At 39.8% G+C, this 22,839-nt stretch overlaps 1 protein-coding gene across 1 annotated transcript; it reads right to left on the bottom strand.

Annotated features, from left to right (window-relative positions):
• Nucleotides 1-7,676: 7,676 nt before the first annotated feature.
• NQO2 (N-ribosyldihydronicotinamide:quinone reductase 2) lies at nucleotides 7,677-22,271 on the bottom strand. The gene is made up of 6 exons (XM_036747534.1): nucleotides 22,108-22,271; nucleotides 20,684-20,848; nucleotides 19,065-19,195; nucleotides 15,455-15,568; nucleotides 11,252-11,350; nucleotides 7,677-7,970 (listed from the first exon to the last, which is right to left on the bottom strand). Exons 1-6 carry the CDS (start codon nucleotides 22,112-22,114, stop codon nucleotides 7,797-7,799), a joined length of 690 nt encoding a protein of 229 aa, XP_036603429.1. The 5' UTR covers nucleotides 22,115-22,271; the 3' UTR covers nucleotides 7,677-7,796.
• Nucleotides 22,272-22,839: the final 568 nt, after the last annotated feature.

Here is a 22,839-nt window from a genome sequence, read left to right as displayed (position 1 = left end):
TCCTTTGGAACACATTACTGACGGGAAGTCCTCAGGACTTTTCCCATTTCTATTAAGTCCACAAATAAATACTAGTCAATCTTCATTTACTTCTATAAAAGAATTTCCCCTCTCCTTCCTCTTAGCCTGTCCCAGATCTTAGATAAATTAATGGAGTCTTGGATCATAGACTTAGAACTAGAAGAGACCTTAAAAAGTATCTAGTCCTCCCCCCTCATCTTACAGATGAGGAAACTGAGGCCTGGAAGGATTAAATAACTTCTCCAGGGTCACCCAGAGTCATCGTCCTAAATTCAAATCCAGCCTCAGACACTTACTGGCTGTGTGACCCTGGGCAAGTCACTTAACTCTGTTTGCTTCAGTTTCCCTATCTGTAAACCAAGCTGGAGACGAAAAGGCAAACTACTTCAGTATCTTTGCCCAAGAAAACCCTAAATGGGGTCATGAACAGTTGGACATGACTGAAAAATAACTCAACAACAATAAATAGCCCATGTTTAGTGGTAGACACATTGCCTGTAGACTTTTCTTAGTCAATTTTGAGCAACAGCCAGAAGCCAAGAGGGAGGAGGATGTCTGTTGACATGCATTTACCCTTCAGCTAGAAGGCCTTTTTCTTTAAGGGGTCTGTCCCAGCCTTTTAAAGTACCCTTTCATGGATGGGAGAATTCCTTAGCAACAGGTGCTCTGGAATAGGATAGTGTAAGAAGACAGACTATAACTCCTGCTCCTGATTTAAATTATGTCACTTCTCCCTGCTCATTTTTCATTTATTTATTGATTATTTCCTTCTCCTTATAGCTGAATATTTGTTAAACTTAGTCATTGAAAAGCATTTGTGGCTCCATTCGTAAAAGCCTGTATTTTTAAAGCCTAATTGGAAACGTTGCCTCGTTTAGATAACGTAGGGATTCAAAATTCACTTCATTTCCTTACGCACTTTCCCACATCTGTGTGACTAATGATTTTGCATGGACACTCAACCCTAGCATCATCAGAAGTTGTGCGTATGAGAGAGGAAATGTATTCTTTCAACCATCTGAAATAGTTTGCTCTAAAACCCAAGGCCCTAGGCCGGCCATCCTTTCCTCCTCTCCTGGCTCTTCTTCTGACTCTCCTGACTTCATCATCATGTTTCAACTGTCTCCTCTCCCTGGAACATCCCTCTGCCTCTGGGACCCCTTTTCTCATTGGTGAATTGCTCCAAAAACATCTGTTTTGAGGAAAGTCTCCAGGTTAGCAATCTTCCATTCCTCTCCTAGCTCTTTGTGTTTCCACCAGTTTTTTAGCACTCTAAATTAGTGTCTTATCCTGTTTGAAAAATGATAAATGTTGGAGAGGATGTGGAAGAATTGGAACGCTAATTCATTGTTGGTGGAGTTGGGAACTGATCCAACCATTCTGGAGAACAATTTGGAACTATGCCTAAAGGGCTATAAAAATGTGCATACTCTTTGACCTGGTAATACCACTTCTAGGGCTGTATCCCAAAGAGATCATAAAAATGGGAAAAGGTCCCATATGTACAAAAATATTTATAGCAGCTCTTTTTGTGGTGGCCAAGAACTGGAAATTGAGGGGGTGCTCATCAATTGGGGAATGGCTAAACAAGTTGTGGCATATGAAAGTAATGGTATACTATTGTGCTATAAGAAATGATGAACAACTAGACTTAAGAAAAACCTGGAAAGACTTATATGAACTGATGCTGAGTGAAGTGAGCAGAACCAGGAGAACATTGTACACAGTAACAGCCACAGTGTGCGATGACTGACTTTGATAGACTTGGCTCTTCTCAGCAATGCAAGGACCTAAAACAATTCCAAAGGACTCATGATGGAAAATGCCATCCACATCCAGAGAAAGAAATATGGAGTCTGAATACGGAGCGAAGCAGATTATTTTCTTTTGTTTTATGTTTTTCTTTCTCATTGTTTCTCCCATTCTTTCCAATTCTTCTACACAACATGACTAATGTGAAAATATGTTTAATAGGAATGTATATGTAGAGCCTATATCAGATTGCATGCCATCTTGGGGAGGGGGAGAGGAAGGAGGGGAAGAAAATTTAAAACTTATGGAAGCGAATGATGAAAACTAAAAATAAATTAACTTATTTTAAAAAAATATCATCCTGTTTTGAATGGAAACTCCTTGAGGGCAGGAGCTGCCATTCTTTTTGCTTCTATTGGTATCTCTTGTGCGTAGCACAGTACCTGGTGCAAAGTATGTTCCTAATAAATGCTGGTTGACTAAAATCCAAGAACTAGATTTCAAGCTGCAAGTGATGCTACCTATAAGATCTGTTCTTATTTAAGTTCTGAAAATGTTGTAAAAAGAAAAAGCATCACGGATGTTTGGAAGTATGAGATTGCAGAATCTAAACCTAGAGCTGGGTTGTTTTTTTTTAATTTGTTTCTCTTATGCATTACTTATGTTGGGTAACATCTGTTTAGTGTCAAACCAGTCTCATCAACAGCTGCAATGAAATGGGAGAAAAATTGTTCCAACAGCCAAGTACTAAGAGGAACCAGTAAAAGCTGCCTGGAAAAATAATTTAATTAAGCTAATGTATGTGCACTCTACTAGTTTCTTCCACCCAGGTGGTTCTCCAGAGGCAGAGGCTTTTGAAGTTATTATAAGTTACTAAAAAAAGGTGGAAGGGAAAGCACCATTGAGTTTCCCACCTATCTTTCCACCACCTACTCCCAAGTCTAAATGTTCTCTAATCATCTTTTTAAAACCTAGTGTGTTTCTTTGAGTGAATCCTTCTTTCTTATTATTCATTCTCCTCTTTGTAGGCTAACTGGAAATGTGCTTCCAATCCAACTTTTCTACTCCTTCCAATTTGTTGACACTATTTCATCTTTATTTGCTTCTTTTTCTTCCATTCTGGATAGCCTTCTTGGTTTTCTTCATATCCTCACAGAATCATACAACTAGACCTGGGAGAGAACTCAGAGAGCATCCAACCCAACCCTCTCATTTTACAGATGAGGAAACTGAGGCCAAAGAGATTCAGGGATTGACTCAAGGTCATCTAGTAAGCAGATGGATTGGGATTCAAATCTAGGACTTTTGACTCCAAATCCATTGTTCTTTCTACTAGATAAATTGCCTCTTGTTCTCTGGGTAGTAGAAAGGGAGAGAGAGAGAGAGAGAGAGAGAGAGAGAGAGAGAGAGAGAGAGAGAGAGAGAGAAAGAAAGAAAGAGAGTGTTCTCAGAGATCAGCAAGGGAGACTTTCGGATGAGTGGAATTAGTGACAAGTAATTTTATTTTCAAGCACGCAATGAAAGCAGGAGGTATGGTCTAATGGGAAAAGGCATGGGACTGGCAGGTAGGAGACCTTGGATTTTAGCACTACTTAGCACTAAACTCACTTGGGGCAAATCATATCAACTCTCTGGGCCTTGGTTTCCTCCTCTGAGAAACTGGCGAAATGATGGGGTTGGACCAGATAACCATTATTCCCATTTGAGGGAAGTATAGACTCATGATTGTATTGGTAAGGAAACTCTCTTTACTAATATAGAATGGCGACCACTAATACAGCTTATAGTCTTAGGAGGCAGCCTGGGGTAGGGTGGAGTGGTGGTGGTACTGAAAAATTAAGTGACTTGTCCAGGGTCACAGAGCCATGTATGAGAGATAGGACTTGAGTCTAAGTGTTTTCTGATGCCAAGATTGATTTTATATCCATAATAGCAAGTTGCCTACACTCCCACAACCTTCATCTCTGAAATTGGCTTCCTCTTCACTTTTTTCAAGACATAGCTCAAGTATGACCTTCTACATGAAACCATTCTTGATCCTCCCAGCTACTAGTGGCCTCATTCCCACATTACGTAGTGTAACAGAAAGAATAAATACAAGGTAGTTTTCAAGGGAGGGTAAGAGCTTAGGCAGCATATGAGGCAAAGGGTAACTCACAGCTCCTAGTTACTAGAAGTTCTTTTCTCCCCTTTGTGGTGGACTACAGAAGTTCTCCTTGTGCATGATACAGCTCATTTGCTGGGCTTCTTAGGGAGCCATGAATCTATGTCTGTTCTTGACTTCCAATGAAGAAGCCAATATCAGCTGATTCAGTGATTTTGACTGAGTTACTAATGGGAAGATGAGAAACCCAAAGTTCTGTAGACCCTTTGAGACTTAAATGGTCATCTGGACAAAAGGGATGGGGGTGGGGGGAAGGATGGAGAGAGGAAAGCCTAGGCTGAAGCTAAAATCAAGGCCTTTCCCCTATGCCAAAACAGTTCCTTCTCAGGGATTTGTGGTGTTGTTCTCAGTCGTTTTTCAGTTGTGTCTGACTCTTCATGACCCCATTTGCAGTTTTCTTGGCAAAGATACTGGAATGGTTTGCCATTTCCTTCTCCAGCTCATTTTGCAGGCAAGGAAACTGAGGCAAACAGGGTTAAGTGATTTGCAAGGCTTCACACAGCTAGTAACTGTCTGAGACCAGATTTGAACTCAGGAAGATGAGTCTTCCTGATTGCAGGCTTGGCACACTATCCACTGTGCCACCTCACTGCCTTTAGGGATTTTGCTGGTACATTAAACTAGCTTCAATCTCTAGAATAATTTTAGTTCTCAACCAGCTTGATATTTTCTAGACAACTTATTAGGCATGACTAATTCCTCAGCCACATGGAATATGATTATTTTTCAAATTACTCCAAGGACTTTTCACATTTAATCTAAAGCCTATGATTGAAAGTGAAGTCTGTGACTGAGACTGACTGTCTTCATCTCTTTAAGTTACCAGGCCATCTTATCACTCACTTAAGTGGACTGACTTCTTCAACACCTGACCCTTACATATATACCCTTGTGGTCCCTCCCATTAAAATATAAACTCTTTGAGTGTAGGGATTATTTCATTCTTTATATTTATATCTCCATGACTAGCATGGGGCAGCTAGATGGTGCAGTGCCAGGGCTGGCGTCAGAAAGACTCATCTTCCTGAGTTCAAATCTGGTCTTAGACACTTACTAGCCGTGTGATCCTGGGTGAGTCTCTTAACCCTGTTTGTCTCAGTTTCCTTATCTGTAAAAATGAGCTGGAGGAGGAGATAGCAAAGCACCCCAGTATCTTTGCCAAGAAAACACCAAATAGGTCCCAGTGACTGGCACTGTGCAGTAATAGATACTCGTTGATCATTAATGGATCGCTTCTCCCATCTCATTTTACAGAAGAGGAACTAGGTTCCAAGAGGTTAGATACCTTACCCCAACTCACAAAGCTTGTAAATGAAGTAGGTAGCATTTTTTAATTACCAGCAGAATTTAATTTAATTACCAGCAGAATAAATACATAAATTGGTACAACTTTAAGTATAATTTCAAATAAATGTTGAGGTAAGAAAAGTAATGAAGTTAAGACATAGAATCACAAAATTTTAAAGCTGGAAGAGGCCTTCAGGATGATGCAGTGATTTTTCTAAAATTATAATTTATATGCAAATTTTGAGGGAAAAAATTTTGCCCAGAGGTTGTATCTCCCAGTGAAGGATGAGTCTGAAGTTTGTTTTAATGTGCGTTGTCTCATTTCCCAACAAGATTAATTAAAAATGAAAATAATTGAGCACAGAAGGATTTACTGACCGAAGTGGTTCTCATCTCTTTCATTCATTGGTAGAGAGGAAAAATATTCTAGTTCTCAAGTTAGGGGACCCGAATTTGAATTCTGGCTTTGCTATTTATTAGTGTGACCCTAAGCAAGACTCTCCTCCTTTCTAGGTTTCAGTGTCTTTGTATATAAATTGAGAGAGTTGGAATAGATGACCTCTGTGTAGCTAGGTGACTCAGTGGATAGAGTCAGGAAGACTCATCTTCCTGAGTTCAAATCTGGTCTCAGATATTACTAGCTGTGTGACCCCGAACAAGTCACTTAATCCTGTTTGCCTCAGCTTCCTCATATGTAAAAATGAGCTAGAGAAGGAAATGGAAAACCATACCACTATTTGCCTAGAAAAAGTGGGGTCATGAAGAGTCTGATGTGACTTAAATGACTGAACAACAACAAATTAAATCTGTAGCCTGGCCCACAAAAAAGAAAGGGACTAATAAATAGCTCAGGCAGAAAGAAAAGTAAGTGCTCAGGCAGCCTGCTCACTGACATACAGCAGGCTACCCCTGTTGCACTCACACACATACAATCCTATCTCCATCTCTGTGCCTCTCAACTGTCGATTTTCCGTATCTAGAGTGCAATCCATCATCATCCTCTGCTTCTTGAAATCTTCAGTTTCCTTAAAGACTGTCTCAATTGCCATGTTACATGAAAGCCTTTCCTGATCTCCAAAACCCCTCGTGTCCTCCTTGTGCAAACTATCTGGAGCCAAGGCAGTGTGGAGGAGACATATGGAAAGGCTCCTGCTCATGCCATGCTTCTGAAAGCCGTTCAAACTGGCAACCGACACCAGTGATCTTCATTTTTCTCCCCTTCTCTTTCCCTCTCCTCCAAAGAGGGCAAATGGCCACTTTGGAACCTGGTGTTTCCCTGGGGTGTTGAGAGACATCATTCCTTTTTCTTAAAAGTTTGTTTACTTTTTTGTGTTTAAAAATTTACTTTGCTTTCTTAAGCAAGTAAACGTGATAAAATTGTTGATTACTGAACGGCAGGTGCTATTTGTTTGAATGCATCATTGAGACAGGACAATTTGGGAACAGCAGGAATAGAGTCTAAACTTCCTTTTTCCAGATTAAGATTTCTGGCTGAGGGCTCACAGTTAATGGAAAGAGTTCTTAATTCATTTTCTTGTTTAATTATTTTCTTTTCTTCCTTCCTTCCCTCCTTCTCTTCCCTACTTCCTTCCTTCCTTGTTTCATTGCACAATAATGGTAGTTAGGGTCCTGCCCAGAGTTCTATACCCCTTCCTATGCTCCCTTCCAATATCTTCTCTCCTACATTCCCCAAGTATCTACTGCCTCTTGCTACCCAAAGATCTAACCAAATACTCTACCCAAACAGAATACAAATTCCTCCGGACTTCATCCTCAGCAGAACTGCCACTTTTTTGGCACTTCGTGGTGTACAATAGTTAAATCAGCTTATTTTCCTATCCTACCAAAAGTCCCCCTACTCCTAACTTACTCCTACACTAACCTACTCCTTAGGGCTCCAAGGGTTTCTTCCTTTGTTAACCCAAATTAACTCTTAATTAGTGGAATTTCAGGGAGTGAGTGGGAAACATTTTCTGAACAGTAGTACTTTCCCTTAAACTGTATCACTCAATCAGCTCTCTTTCACACCATTAAACTAAGGAGGGTGAAGAATGAAGAGAGCCACAGGATAAACACTGAGGTCTTCTTAAGAGCCTTCTAACTGAAGCTTGGGGCTCACACTGTCCTGTTTAAAAGCGATTCCTCAGTAAAGAGAGATAACTCCCACTGCAAAAAGGAAAAGATTGACTTCTGTAAAGACAAATGAAACTTGGGTATCTACTTATTCGTAGTCCTGACTATATACCTGGGACCTGGGGCCACAGTTATTTCCTGTGGGAGAAAGGAAGAAGCCCAGTCATTATGGCTTCAGTTCCCCGTCCCCTCCTACAAAAATTGACCCTGGAAATTCTTGACCTACCTGTGTAAAACATCAATTGAAACAAAGTACATTTACTGCTGTCTATGCCTATTTACTAAGTAGGCTGTTATACAAATTATTACATGCATATGATTATTTTTGTTATAAGGTTTATTGGGTTCTTAACACTAAATTTTGTATACAAATGCTCATGTACCCTGAGAAGTTGCTCACAGTATTCAAAGAGTACTTTTCATGCAATACAAAATGCTATTATTCAAAGTACCAGGAAGGAGTGCAGTGTATTGGCTTTTCATCCCAAATGGTTGCCAGTCTCCTTGCCCAAGATGCCACCATCTCCTTTCTTTTCTCTTCTGATACATGTTCGGGAGCAAAGCTGATCTGTGGGGCAAGGACTTTGAAACCACAGAAGTGTAACACACCATGCTAGGTTCATAAGGAGAGAAAGAAACTAATGAGAAATGGTCCCCATCGCATTCATACTCAGCTAAAAAGCCAAAAGGAAGTAATGAAGGGGAAACATCACTCTTTGAAAACTAGCAATTCGCGGAAAACAAATGAACTGTTCATTAAAACAAGGATGCTGGATACTGTGAATCAGAGGAAGTTCTTTGGACAACTGGGACTTACCAATCTTATTACTGTAATTCAGATATCTACAACATTTCCAACCAAAATCATCTGAACCCAAATACATCATTGTGTACAGTGGTCAGGGCTCTGGAGTTAGAGGACTGATGCTCAAAATCTGATGAATTCATTCTACGTGAACTTGGGTCAGTTACTTAATTTTGCTGGGCCTCAGTTTCCTCATTTGCAAAATGAGAGGGATGGGCTTTTGAGGTTCCTTTGAACTTTAGGGTCTAGGGTTATTAAGTTCCCTTAATAAAAGGATTTGTTCTGTGAAGTTTGGATTCAGTCAAAGAGGACCTAGAGTGCCACATGTGGCCTCAAGGCCGCAGGCTCCCCACCCCAGCTCTAGATCTACGGTCCTGTGAAATTAAAGTTTGGTAAGTTATGCAGATTAACTAACAGACTGAGGAGAAAACACATGTCTTCTGTCCACTCTACCTTTCAGAGAAAGCCTCTGACCTCAACTGACAACTGACCTCAACATCCTTTCTGTTTTGAACTGACCATTTGCCTTTGTTGAAAATACGATCTTTCTAGCAATTCATGTCTATTCCTTCACCTCTTCCATCAAGATTTCCCTAATTAACTCCATTTGGCTCCCATCATACTCCAAGTGCATGTGTCCCCTAAGGCTCTCTCCTTTTTTGCTCTTTTCTATAAGAAATAATGAAGAGCAAAATGTACAGAACAGTAACAGCAATATTGTTTTAAGTTTTTTAAATTCACTTTCAGTGAATAAATTATTTTGGTGATTATAAATACCCAAATTAACTGTAAAGGACATATGAAGAAAGATGCTATCTACATCCAGAGAAAGAACAGATAAACCAAAGTATGTATAGAGTAATTTTACACACACACACACACACACACACACGTATACATCTATTTGTGTCTAATGGTAGCCACCTCTAGGGTGGGGGGGGGGAGAAAGAAAAAAAGCAAAAAAAGAAATTTACATAAAAACTTTAATGTCTCAAGTGCTTACCTTGTGTGAGATTCTGTGCTAAGAATTAAAGATACATTTTTAAAAAAAAAACCACAGTCCTTTCTTCAAGGAATTTATATTTTACTGGGCAAAATACACCCTGTGCAACAAAAATATGATATAAGGTAGGAAATGATTTGGGGGTAAAAAGGGAGACCTAGACAAAAACGTTCTGGGAAAAACTGAAGAAATAAAGAGCATTTCATCTGGAGATCAGGGAAGGCAATATAACAAGTGGCACCTGAGCCGTATCTTGAAGGACTATAAGGATTATGGAAGGCAGAGATGAAGAGTGAGTATATTCCATGTATGGAAGACCGCCTGTGTGAATGGTCATAGATGATATGTCACACTCAGGGAACTGGTCATCCAATTTGAGTAAGACATAGGATTTGTGAAAGTGGGTAATGTGAAATAAGACTGGAAAGGCTGGCTGGAACCACACTATGGAGATCCTTAAATGTCAGCCTAGGGGGTTTCTAGTTTGTTCTAGAGGCAGTTGGGATCCTCCAAAGGTTTTTGAGGAGGAGGGGCCGTGACCGAAATGACTGAATGATGATGAGGATGGCAACAACAACAAGAAGAAGGGAATGGTGAGGAAAGGCCTCTTGTAAGAGGTGGCTTGAATTGAGCTTGAATGGAATCAAGAATTCCAAGAGACAGAGGGAGGAAGGTTGAAAGATTCACAGAGGCAGATGATGGAGCATTGTATACAGGGAGCAGCAAGTTAGGCCAATTTGCCTGGCATGTAGCATATGGCAGAGCAATGTGAAATTAGTCTGGAAAGAGAGGTTGAAGCCAGACTCTGAAGGGCTTTAAATACAAAACAGTGGAGCTTGTGTTTTATTCTATAGGAAATTGGGAGCCAGTGAAGTTTTTTGAGCAGGGATGTGGCCTGTTCAGACCCATGCTTTGTCGATATCAATTTTGTAGCTCAAAGAGTTGGTAGATATGATTGCTGAGTCTTTGTCAGTCAGAGATAATGGAGAATGTTTTGTTGTTGTTTAGTTGTTTTCAGTTGTATCTGACTCTTTGTGAGCCCATTTGGGGTTTTCTTGGCAAAGATTCTGGAGTGGTTTGCCATTTTGAGGCAAACAGGATAAAGTGACTTGTCCAGGGTCACACAGTTAGAATGTGTCTGGGGCCAGATTTGAACTCAGAAAGATGAGTCTTTCATGCTTGTATAAGGGAATGTAAGTCCTGCCCTCAAGGAGTTCACCTTCTAATGGTGTAAACAACAAATACACAGATGAAGTAAATAGAAAGCTAGGGTGATGATGAAGAGAATCCTGGAGTTTGGGAGGATCAGAGAAGGTTTTACAAAAATAGTGACAATTCAGCTAAACCTTGTAGGAAGGAAGCAATTTGGAGAGCCTGCAGGAAGTGAGGATGTTTACCTGGAGAGAGGAAGACCTGGAGGGTTAGGAGGACATGATAGTTGTGTTTCAGTATTTGAAAGGCTGCCATAGGCAAGAGGAAGAGATAAAATTGTGCCACTTGGCTCCACAGAGCAGGGGATGGAAACTGTAGAGAGGGAGATTTAGATTTTGGAATAATTAGAACTATCCAAATGTGGAATGGGGCTGCCTTAGAAGGCTTTTTGTTCTGCCTCATCTGAGGCCTTTGATTTTCATATTCAATGGTACCATAGGCATAGACCATAGATCTAGACCTGGAAGCCACCTCACAGGTCATTTAGTCCAACTGCTTTATATTACAGATCAGGAAACTGAGTTCAAGTGACTTATCTGAGGTTATTCAGGTAATGTGAAAAGCAGGAATTGAACCCAGGTCCTCTGACCTCAAGGCCAGCGCTCTTTCCTCTCAACTATGCTGGGTCAGTGACGTTACAGAGAAGGCCTTTTAAGGACCTTCCAACTCTCAAAATCTGTGATTCGGTGACTTAGCAGGTGCAAGGCACAATTCTAGGTCTGCAACTAGGGAGTGTGGAGTTTCAGGTTGGGCCGCTGAGTGAGCTCTCATCAAAATACTTGTAGATCACTGGGTGCAGAGTTTTCTATAGCAGCAGGTGAAACGAGGTAAGGGAACATCGACAAATGGTACTAACCAAATATTTGTGCTTTACCTGTAGAGGCCATAAGATGTATCTGGCATCTCCACCAAGTCCATTTTTAAAATAGGTTTCAGCCCCAGCAGTAGTGAATGAAAGGAGGCCTAATTTATTCTGTAATGAAAGAAAATAAAGATTTGCAATTTTTAAAAAAGAAATTTTGGTTAGAAACAATACAATAAATTTAGACTCAGAAGTGGACAGTTGTATGGGCTCCTGAGCTGTCAGCTAGTTTGGGATCCTCCTGCCTATCCTCCCCCAAGCACCTTAAAAAATGAGAAAGCGAAATAGAAATTCAAAAGTAAAGTATATTTTCACTGGGGAAAACCATATATTGATGCAATGCCCGGGGTATATGTACTAATATGGCAAGGGCAAGGTCTTGGTTAGCTCACTTGCTAACTCTTTTTTATCTATCTATCTCTCTATCACTGTCTACCTGTCTGTCTGTCTGTCTACTACTGTCACTGCCTATTTATTTATAACTGCCTGTCTATCTTTCTATGCCTATCTTTCTATCTATCTATCACTGTCTGTCTGTCTACCACTATCTGTCACTGCCTGTCTATTTATCTATTTATAACTGCCTATCTATCTTATCTGTCTATCTTTCTATGCCTATCTATCCATCTATCTGTCTACCACTATCATTGCCTATTTATCTATTTATAACTATCTATCTATCTCTGTCTATCTATTTATCTATCACTGCCTATCTATTTATAACTGCCTATCTGTCTATCTATCTTTCTATGCCTATCTATCATTGTCTATCACTATCTATCACTGCCTGTCTATTTATCTATTTATAACTGCCTATCTATCTGTCTATCTTTCTATGCCTATCTGTCTATCTATCACTGTCTATCTTTCTATGCCTATCTATCTATCTATCTATCACTGTCTGTCTGTCTATCACTATCTATCACTGCCTGTCTATTTATCTATTTATAACTGCCTATCTGTCTATCTTTCTATGCCTATCTATCTATCTGTCTATCTATCTATCTGTCTACCACTATCACTGCCTGTCTATTTATCTATTTATAACTATCTGTCTATCACTTTGTCTATCTATTTATCTATCACTGCCTATCTATTTATAACTGCCTATCTGTCTGTCTATCTATCTTTCTATGCCTATCTGTTTGTCTGTCTATCACTGCCTATCTATCACTGTCTGTCTATGTATCTGTCTATCTATCACTGTCTATCTGTCCATCTATCACTATCTATCTACCATTTGAGACTAACTCTCCCTATTTGCCTGAGCTAGAAGTGCTGCAGCCCCTCACAGGCCTGATCCCATTACTAATTGGCATGGAGGCTTTACCCTCATCTCCTTTCTATCCTAAGCTGGTTTGCCCTTCCTTGGGCAGCCTGTAGCCTCCCATGTTGATGTTGAGACCTGCCATTTAATGATGGACTTCACAATTAGGGGTAGAGGAGTTTGGGGCCTGGCTGCTGAGTGAGCTCTCTATAAATCCTTGTTGATCAGTGGATTGCAGAATTGCCCAGCATGCTTAAGCTCAGAACTCCTTAGCTAAATTGATCTCCCAGGCTCAGCCTCCCCAGTGGCAGAGGTTACATGTGTATAGCACTACACTGGCTTTTAGCTCACTTTAGTAAAAGTCTGAATGTGACATTTAGATCTCCAATGTATATACATAGGCCCCAGTCCCTGGATAACTTAATCTACTTATTTTTGGAGCTCTTGACTAAGGGCCTAATCCAGTTGATTGGTGACAAAGTATGTGCAAGCTAGTCCACTTAACCCACTCACATATTATAATATAATAATTATTATATTATATATATAATTATATTATATGTAATTAAATAATATTATAAAATAAAATTATGACAAAATAATGGTTATTAAATTATATATAATATATGACTACATTAAATTATTATTATCAAAATATCATTAACAATTATAATAAAAATAAGATGTAAAATAAAATAAAAATTATATATAATTAAAATAATAATGTATAATATAATATTCATAATGATAAATATTCTAGATATATACATATCTGTGTATATCTGGACATACACAGCCATAGCAAGACCAAACAGTGATGATATATAAAGAAATATTCCATGTGCCCATGCTTCAAGCAGGAATTCTGAATACAGGGAGCAATTTAGTCTGATTAAAATTTACATTGGGTGCTCGATCTATTTTCCTCTATATATAGAAATTGCAAAGGCATTTCAAATAAGACTCAATTTATCTAATTTAAATAGTTTTCTCTGGTAATAGAGGTTTGTTAAGTATGTACTGTACCTCTTTTCTTTCCACCACATGTGTGAATTGATTCAAAAGATAGAACCAGAACACCAAAAATATAATGTGTGTGTGTGTTTGCGTGCACGTGCATGTGTGCTTGTACTGGACATAAAATTGAATTTCAAGAGTTCCATTAAGAGCTGTTAACCAGTTTTGAAACTGTAGCACAGTAGATAGAGTTCCAGGCCTGGAGTCAGGAAGACTCATTTTCTGGAATTCAAATCTGTCCTCAGAGTTATACCAGGTGTGTGACCCTCGGCAAGTCACTTAACTCCGTTTGTCTCAGTTTCCCCATCTGTAAAATGAGTCAGAGGAGGAAATGGCAAACTACTCTAGTGTCTTCAAAATGAAAACCCCAAATGGGGTCACGAAGAGTTGAACGCAACTGAGCAACAACAAAAACGTAGCCAGATTAGGTAGAACAGTATTGGGATAATGAGCCAAGAACTGGAGTGATAGACAGGCAAAGAAAGAGCTAGAGGTTGAGATGATGTTGAAGAGAAAGTTCAGTAGGAGAGGAAGGAATAGAAGAAGTTGATGGAGAAGATTACAGTCATGAAGAGAAATCTAAGAATTCAACATACTGGACTTGAGTAGTTCTTAGGGGTGGTGAGTCCTAAGTCACCGTTGCCCTGATGTGGAGCAGAGCTGCAGGGAGCAGAGTTGGAGGACACTGGAATTAAGGAGGAACCGGAAGAGCAGATATTATAAATGAAAGTAAAAAACCAAAACAAGGTGGGGAGGGAAGGCTATGAATCTGGCATAGGGGTTGCTGAGGAAAGGAATGTCTTGGAGAGGCAGCGTGGTGTATTGGATAAAACACTGTACTTGAAATCAGAAACATCTGGATTGAAATCCTTCCTCAGACATATAAATTGTGTGCCCCTGGCTGGATCCTTTATTCTCTCTGAACTTGAATTTCCTCATCAGGAAAACAGATAATGATAGTATTCCACAGAAGTGTTTTCAGAACCAAATGAGGTAATGTTTATTTGATACTTTTGCAAACCTTAAAATGCTATGCTGAATGTGAGCTATCATCATCATCATCATTATTATTAATAACTTTAGGGAGATAAGAAAAGGGCGGTGTCATTAATTGCTCTGAACACATCAATATCCTTGTGCTTTAAGAAATACCTAGCACACAGTAGAGAACAAAAGAAAACTAACAAAGAAAAGATGGATAGATAGGGCAGAGCCAAAATGGCGGAGTAAAAGCAGGGACTTGCTTGAGCTCTCCCCCAAATCCCTCCAAATACCTGTAAAAAATGACTCCAAACAAATTCTAGAGCAGCAGAACCCACAAAATGACATAGTGAAACAAATTCCCAGACCAAGACCACCTGGAAGGTCGACAGGGAAGGTCTGTCTCACCAATCTGAGAGAAGAGGACAGTCCAGAGTGGGCTGCACCAGCACAGACAGGGCTGGAGCAGGCCTCAGGGGACTGAATCACTCAAAAGATGGACAGCTCTCAACACAACACATAGCATCTATTACACAGGCTTTCTTGAAATGGAAATTTATTGCTACGTATTTCAAATCCTCTCTTATGTTCTATTATGCACATGACATGTTTTTTTCCCTTTTTAATTTTGTATGTGTTTTAATATTTAAGTTTATAATACGTTTCTTTTTCTTTTCTTATTGTGTAATTAAGTTTTAGAAAAATAAAGAATAGAAAAAAAAGAAATGCCTCAAAATATGCAGTTTATCTTGGTGTAAGCTGGGCCTCATGTCATGACAAAGAAGCAAAAGCTACTTCTCATCTCTAAATGAGAAAACCAATCAAATAGGATGGAAGAAGACTGTAGACTTTCAAATTCTAAGCTGGTTTTGGAAACTGTCTTAGAAACCTGCACTATATTAAATCTTCCTTCCCCAAATGATAAATTCAACATATTCCACAGCACATACCTGAAAGAAACCTTTGTTAAAGTATTTTGGGACTTCAAAGGCAAATCCTTGGCAGAGCACTCGGTCTATCCAGCCCTTCATGATGGCAGGCACACTGTACCAATACAGAGGAAACTATAGAAAGGAAACAAGAAGATGCTCTGTCACAAGTCAGAGGTAAACACTTCACCTTGGTGGGAAAATGTATTCAAGGTACATTATTTTTAATCACTTTAAATGCAAATGGGGAGCAGCTAGGAGGCATAGTGGACAGACTGGTAGGCCTGGAGTCAGGATGACTCGTTTTCCTGAGTTCAGATCTGGCCTCAGACACTTACTAGCTGTGTGACCCTGGGCAAGTCATTTCACCTCTGTTTGCCTCGGTTTTTCCATCTGTAAAATAATCTGGAAAAGGAAATGGTAAACTACTCTAGTACTTTTGCCAGGAAAAAAGAAAAACAACAAAACCCAAATGGGGTCATGAAGAATTGGGCATGACGGAAAAATGACTGAACAACAAAAAATGTAAATGGATATTTAAAAATTACTCCTATTCTCCTCAACGAGTTTTTTAATTCAACATATCTCTTAGATAATTTTGTTTAATTATATAAAAAGTATTCTATTAAGTATTCCCAAATTAATTTTTAGGAGTAGTAAACTAAATATTAATCATTAAAAAATACTTCAGCAAAGCACATGGTATACTTAGCTTCACTGTGAATTTATTCATTTCACAAAGATATTCTTTGTCTAAAAAGATATTCTGTCCAAAAACTTTGTAGATGAAATTACATTGGTTTTCATTTTTTTAAATTCTTGGAATAAAAAAAAGCACACACTTTTTTGAGGCCATTTAGTTCAACACAGTGAAGCAACTGGAGCATGTTTAAGTTGGAAAAGAGAACATTAGGGACAAATATGATGGCATCTTCAATAGAGGAATTAAACTTTTTGCGTTTCTTCCCAGAAGGTAGAACTAAGAGCAGTGGCAGAAGTTACAAAGAGGCGGATTCAGGTCTGACTTCAAGAAAATCTTCCTATTCATTAGAGCTGGCCAACAGTAGGAGCTGTTAGGTGGTGCAGACCCCATTGGGGGTTTTCTTGGCTGAGAAACTGGAATGGTATGCCGTTTCTTTCTCTGGCTCATTTTACAGATGAGGAAACTGAGGCAAACAGAAGCGACTCATCCAGGGTCACACAGCTAGTAAGTATCTGAGCCCTGATTTGAACTCCGGAAGATGAGTCTTCCTGACTCCAGGCCTGGCACTCAGCTGCCCCTTTACTATTTTTAGGACCCTTTAATGTCCATGTTTACAGGACATTACAGGACAGTATATGTTTACCTCTTAGGCATTAAGCTTCATCTTCATGTAGGACATAGATTAAAATGTATTAATGAGGAAGGAGATTTGTGCTTTTGCATTAACATAAACGGAAATTTTACCGATACATTTATTTTTTCATCACCTTTATTTCCGAAGATGTCTTTCCTGCCTCCCTCCCTCAATATCCCTGATAACAAAAGGTAAAAAGAAAGAGAGAAAAATGCCATTCAGCAAAACTAACCGAGACACGTCAGCCAAGGCTGGTGATATAAGCCATATTCTCACCCTAGTCTTTTGCATTCATTTTTAGCATATATGTCAAATTCCCACTTGGTCCAGAAAGGGAAAAAAATTAGCTTCTTGGTAGATCCTTTCCTTCAGTTACGTGTTAACAAGAGCTACCCTCGACACTGATGATGCCGAGCTCTACAATGTCCACAGGAGGGCAGCACTTCCACATTTTTTTCCTGGCCCCGGCCCTTGTATTGCCTGCTCTTCACAGAGCCAGAGCATACACTGATGCACAACTCTGATGCCTCAAATTTAGTTAGCAGACGGGTTTATGAGCTCTCTGACTTTTCCCATCAAGGTTACAATCACAGCCCAGGAATCAGTGTCTCCTGAGCTCACAGCTTTGCTCAGAACAGTTTAAAATAGATTAAAACACATGGGGCTGAATTCTTGGTTCAGGATTCTGGGCGGCAGCTATACAGCCATAGTTTGGTTCCAGGTCACCGCAATGAGGAGAATATTACAATAAAGCAAGTCACATGAATTTCTTGGTTTCCCAGTACATATGAAAGTTGTTATTGTTGACTCTTCATGACCCCATTGGGGATTTTCTTGGCAAATGTACTGGAGTGGCTTGCCTTTTCCTTCTCCAGCTCATTTTACAGGTGAGGAAACTGAGGCAGAGAAGGTTAAGTGACTTACCCAGGGGCACACAGCTACTAAGTGCCAGAGTCATATTTGAATTCAAGTCTTCCTGGCTCCAGGTCCAATGCTTTTTCTACAATACCACCTAGCTGTCCATATTAAAGTTAGGTTTACCCTATACTGTAGTCTATTAAATGTACAACAGTATTATGTCTAAAAAAATGCACATACCTTAATTAAAAAATACTTTGTTGCTAAAAAATACTAACCATCATCTGAGCCTTCAGCAAGCTGCAGTCTTTTTGCCGATGGAGGGTCTTGCCTCACTGTTGATGGTTGCTGACTGTTTAGGATGGTGGCTGCTGAAGGTTGGGGTGTCTGTGGCAAGGTCTTAACATAAGACGATGAAGTTTGCCACATCGATGGACGCTTCCTTTCACTAGCACACTTAGGAGTCATTGTACGGTTATTAATTGGCCTAATTTCAATATTGTTGAGTCTCAGGGAATAGGGAGATCCAAGGAGAGGGAGAGAGGCAGGGACAGCCTGTCGGTGGAGCAGTCAGAACAACACTTATCGATTAAGTTTGCCGTCTCATATTGGCCCCAAAGCAATTACAGCAGTAACCTCAAAGATCACTGATCACAGATCACCATAGCAGATATGATAACAGTGAAAAAGTTCGAAAGAATTTCAAGAATTACTGAAATGTGACACAGAGAGACACAATGTGAGCATGTGCGGGAAAATGGCACCTGTGGAATTGCCTATATAGTAGGGCTGCCACAAACCTTCAATTTTAAAACTACAACAACGAAAAACCACAATATCTGCAAAGCCTCGATAAAGTGAAGTACGACAGAATGAGGCAGACCTACATATATGACCCTTAGATAAGTTAGACTTCAAAAGGACAGCATGCTGAAGCAAAAGGAAGAGCTGAACCGATTAATTAGAAATGTGGAATGAAGGAAGACTTTTGTTTCCACGATCTGGCTCATTCAGGTGAAAGTATTTTTCCAACCTAAACTGTCTAGATCATTTCTTGTGTGGACCTAACTAGTAGCTGCTACAGTCTTGGGAACCCATAAGATGAAAGGAAGCTTCAGGGCATATGAAGGGCATTTCTTGGATCAGAGGGCAGAGGATACAGCACCCTTTATTAATATTTTGTTTGGGACTCCAAGGTTCAAATTTATAAGGAAGACATCAATCCTCTTTCCATTGGCAAACACAGCTTTGAAAAATAATTCAGTAAGTCAACAAGCATTTATTAATTATTCACTATGTGCCTAAACTAATAAAGCTTAGCGCTCTGATATGTGCCAGGAGGCTAATGAGATTTCAGATACTAAGAAACATTACCTAGAAGTACTTACTCCCTGAGAGAAGCCAGTTCAACGTATCTGATCAAGGGAAAAACTTACCTGAAATATTACTAGATCAGCTTCTTGTACTTTCTTCTGCTCCTCAACCACATCACTGGACAGAGATCCTTTCTTATAGGCCTCGTGGGTTTCTACAGCATAATTGAAGGATTCTGAGTTGCTTAGAGTACCTGTGGAGAAATTCACTAGGCCTAATTATTCTTATTCCCAGTAGCTTAAAGAAATCTGGTTCCAATGATCCCCTTAAAATAAGTCACAGATGCTCCCCAAAAGACTGGGAACTAATATTCTTCCTCTGGAGACAGCTGTGGTAGCTCACAAGATTGATAGTGCTACCTTCAGTCAAATATCATTTATTTGGTCAAAGGCCAATCCATTTATTTGGTATTAGCTGATCTTAGCTATACGACAGGAGGAAAGAATTCTGATTTACTTATTCCAGAGGTGTCAAACTTGGGACCTACCTGTTGGGCAAAAACCCAACCCAAGCTAGATTAAAATGTTAATGTTAGAATTAAAATTGGGAAATGTTTAACAAAATAAATAAAAATGCAACATTGATGGTGTTAATTTGTGGTTTTCTAAGTCAATATGCATCTTGCTACAAGGATCTGTTTCCATTTGAGTTTAACACTAGTGATTTACACAAAGGTTTGAATGGCAGAAAGCTCCCTCAGCATAGACCCTGTCCCCTCTCCAGCCTCCCAGTATTTCCAAAGGTTTATATTTTCAAAGAGAGGTTTATAAACATAAATAAATTTAAAATTAATTGAATTTTACTCATTGTGACTATGTGAAGTATTTCTGATACCTCAGTGGAGATATTTTTAGGCAAGAAGGTATAAAACCAACCCCTTTTTACAGAATAGAAGAACTGACCATCTGTGCATCCTATTGCCTTCTCTCTCTCTCTCTCTCTCTCTCTCTCTCTCTCTCTCTCTCTCCTCTCTTTTTTCAAGCTAACTAGGAGAAATGTTCTCCAGATAGAGATCCTTTAGCCCCTCTGCTTTCTTCAAAGCATCTCCTCTATCCTGCTACTCTGTCCTTCGGCCTTCTTAAGATTGAACTCTGATCAGCCCTTAAGTAGCAGGACCTGGCTTTGAACCCAGGTTATCTGATTCAGAATTCATTCTGCTTTCCACTATTCCAGCTCTAGTAAACCTTCTGGGTAAGGACCATTTCATTTTTGTCTTTGTATTTCCAGCATCTAGCACAATGCCTGGCACATAGGAGAGGCTTAATAAATGCTTCTTGACTTATTGGTATTTTTTTAAAAGAGAAAATTTGGATTGTGATTCCCCAAGGAGACCTCCTGTCTATTCCTCGGAAAGTAATCTCCCTCATTCCCCAACTTTAAAGAGGTGTTGCCTGTGGGGAATGACGTTGGATTGTAGGAGCCAGACTGTCAGCAGTGTTGATCCCTTCCCCAAACCACTAATTAAACAGTTTACAAAGGCTTAGTGTCCAGGAAGGAGTTGCTGTTCATGGTACAGGATTATCTTAGAACTTTTTTAAAACTTCAGAATATTCAGGAAGAAAGTTGGTTTCAGTCCTCACTCTGTACAGTCACTTGAGACAGAAGTCAGGGATCTCTTGAGAGAAAGGAAACAGGCACCTTAAAAAAAAAGTCATAGACTTTTCTTGAACCTACCGCTCACCCACAATATCTTTCCTTGTGGCCCTTGGCTCAAAGTCCATGGCATACAGATCAGACACAGTGACCTGGCAGCCCTGACTGGTCAACTCGGTCACTGCTACATTCTTCAAGGATCCATTCATGGACTTGGGCTCCTGATGAGCATAGACTATGAGAACTCGTTTGCCTGTATCAGAGAATGAAAAACAAAAAACAAAACAAAACCAAAAAACTCCCTTGAAGAACAATTTCTCTTTTTATCACAATTCAATGTAAAAGGAGAAAGTAATGACATTTCTATACACATTAAGCATGTGAAGCAGAGCTGAAAATACTTCATGAATGACTTTATTCCTTTTTTCCATTCCCCTCTTCCTTCCCTTCATTTCCCCTTCCCCCCTTCTTCCTACCTCCTTCCTCACTTTGTTCCCCCTTCTCCCTGTCCCTTCCCCTCCCCCTTCCTCCTTTCTTCCTCCTCTCCTTTCTTTTCTTTCCTCCTTTCTTTCTTTCTCTCTTTCTTTCCTTCTTCCTTCCTTTCTCTCTCTTTCTTTCCTGCCTCCCTCCTTTGTTTCTTTGTTTTCTTCTTTCCTTCTTCCTTTCTTCCTTCCTTCCTTTCTTTCTTCCTTTCCTTCTTTCTTTCCTCTTTCTTTCTTTCCTCCTTTCCTTCCTTCCTTCTTTCTTCCTTCCCTTCTTCCTTTCTTTCCCTTCCTTCTTTCCTTCCCCTTCCTTCCTTCCTCCCTCCCTTTCTTTCTTCTCTCTCTTTCTTTCTTTTTCTTTTTTCTTCCTTCCTTCCTTTCCACCATCTATAATTTGCTGTATATCTACCCTATCTCTCTTATTCAAATGTGAGTTCCTTGAGAGCAGAGGCCACATTTGCTGCCTTTCTTCTCATTCCCAGCACTCAGCACAGTGCCTGGCACATAATAAGTGCTTCATAAATCTTTGTTGACTGGCTGATTTCATTGATTTAGAGAACTCCCAACATGATGAGAAAAGTCCCTCTACCAATGCAGATTGCAATCTATAGTTTTAGAGAGTTGCCTGAGGAAATGAGAAGTTAAGCGACTTGCTTATGGTCGCACAACTACAATATGTTAAAGACAGGACATAAAACTAGGTTTCCTGACCCGGAGGCTGCTTCTTCTACTTTCCCACCCTGCCTCTTGCATTCTGTTTAATCTGCTTCTTGTAAAAGCTTGATGTGACATGGTTTGCCTTGGGTGGGTTTTTTCTCTATGGACCAACATCTGTAGCAGCTGAGGTTCAGCTGTTCCAGTCTTGGTTTTGAGTTCCCTATTCAGAGCACAGAACCCAAGAGAACAAACACAAGGCAGCTGAAAAGGTGACCTTGTAAGTCACCCAACTAAGCACAGAGGTTGAGACGCATGAGTTGCACTAATGATTAATATTTAACCTTAACTTTTAAAAAAAGCTATTATTTCTTACCTGCCATTTCCCAGAAGGGTGAGGCTTTCTTTCCTTTCAGAAAATGTTATTTCACCTCTCTGGATGGACATATATAGAAGAGATTTGCCGGCGATAGTGGACTTTGGAGAGAGCCCCAGACACAGGTGGAGCAGAACACTCGGCTCCCACCTTGTTACACTCAATTTTGGGAATACATTACTTTATGGAAGAGAAAAATCACGTGCTCACGGAAGAGGCACCAATAGCAGTAGGGGGTGGGGAAAGCTAGAGACTATGAAATGATGCACTCACCACCTGGCTAGTCTTTTGCGGCTGTTTGGAGCCAGATGGGGAGCCTGGAAGAAACTTGTAGAAAATTAGAGGACAGTCTGGGGGAGATGGATTGCTTGGGCTTGGGAGTTCTGAGCTGCAGTAGGAGTAAAGCCAGAAGGTTTTCTCACTATGTCTGATATCAATGTGATGAACTCCTAGGAATGGGGGTCTATCAGGCTGCCTAAGGAGGAGTGAACTGGCCCAGGTCAGAAAAATATACCTGATTAAAACTTTGTGGTTGGTAATTATTGCGATGGGTCTGAGGAGGATAGGGAAATCTAGTCTTAAAAAAAAAAACCAAAAAACTTTTTTTCAAAGAGAGTAGAAGAGGTAGTTTTAAATGGTTATTTTAAATGAATTCATTTCTCCAGATTGCACTCTAGAACATGTGAAGAATTTAGAGATGTGACCAGGGAACCATTGTCTGTAATCTGTGAT

This window comes from Trichosurus vulpecula, chromosome 1, assembly GCF_011100635.1.
Source record: "Trichosurus vulpecula isolate mTriVul1 chromosome 1, mTriVul1.pri, whole genome shotgun sequence".
NCBI classification, from domain to species: domain Eukaryota; kingdom Metazoa; phylum Chordata; class Mammalia; order Diprotodontia; family Phalangeridae; genus Trichosurus; species Trichosurus vulpecula.
This window is presented reverse-complemented; position numbering and strand designations above follow the sequence as displayed.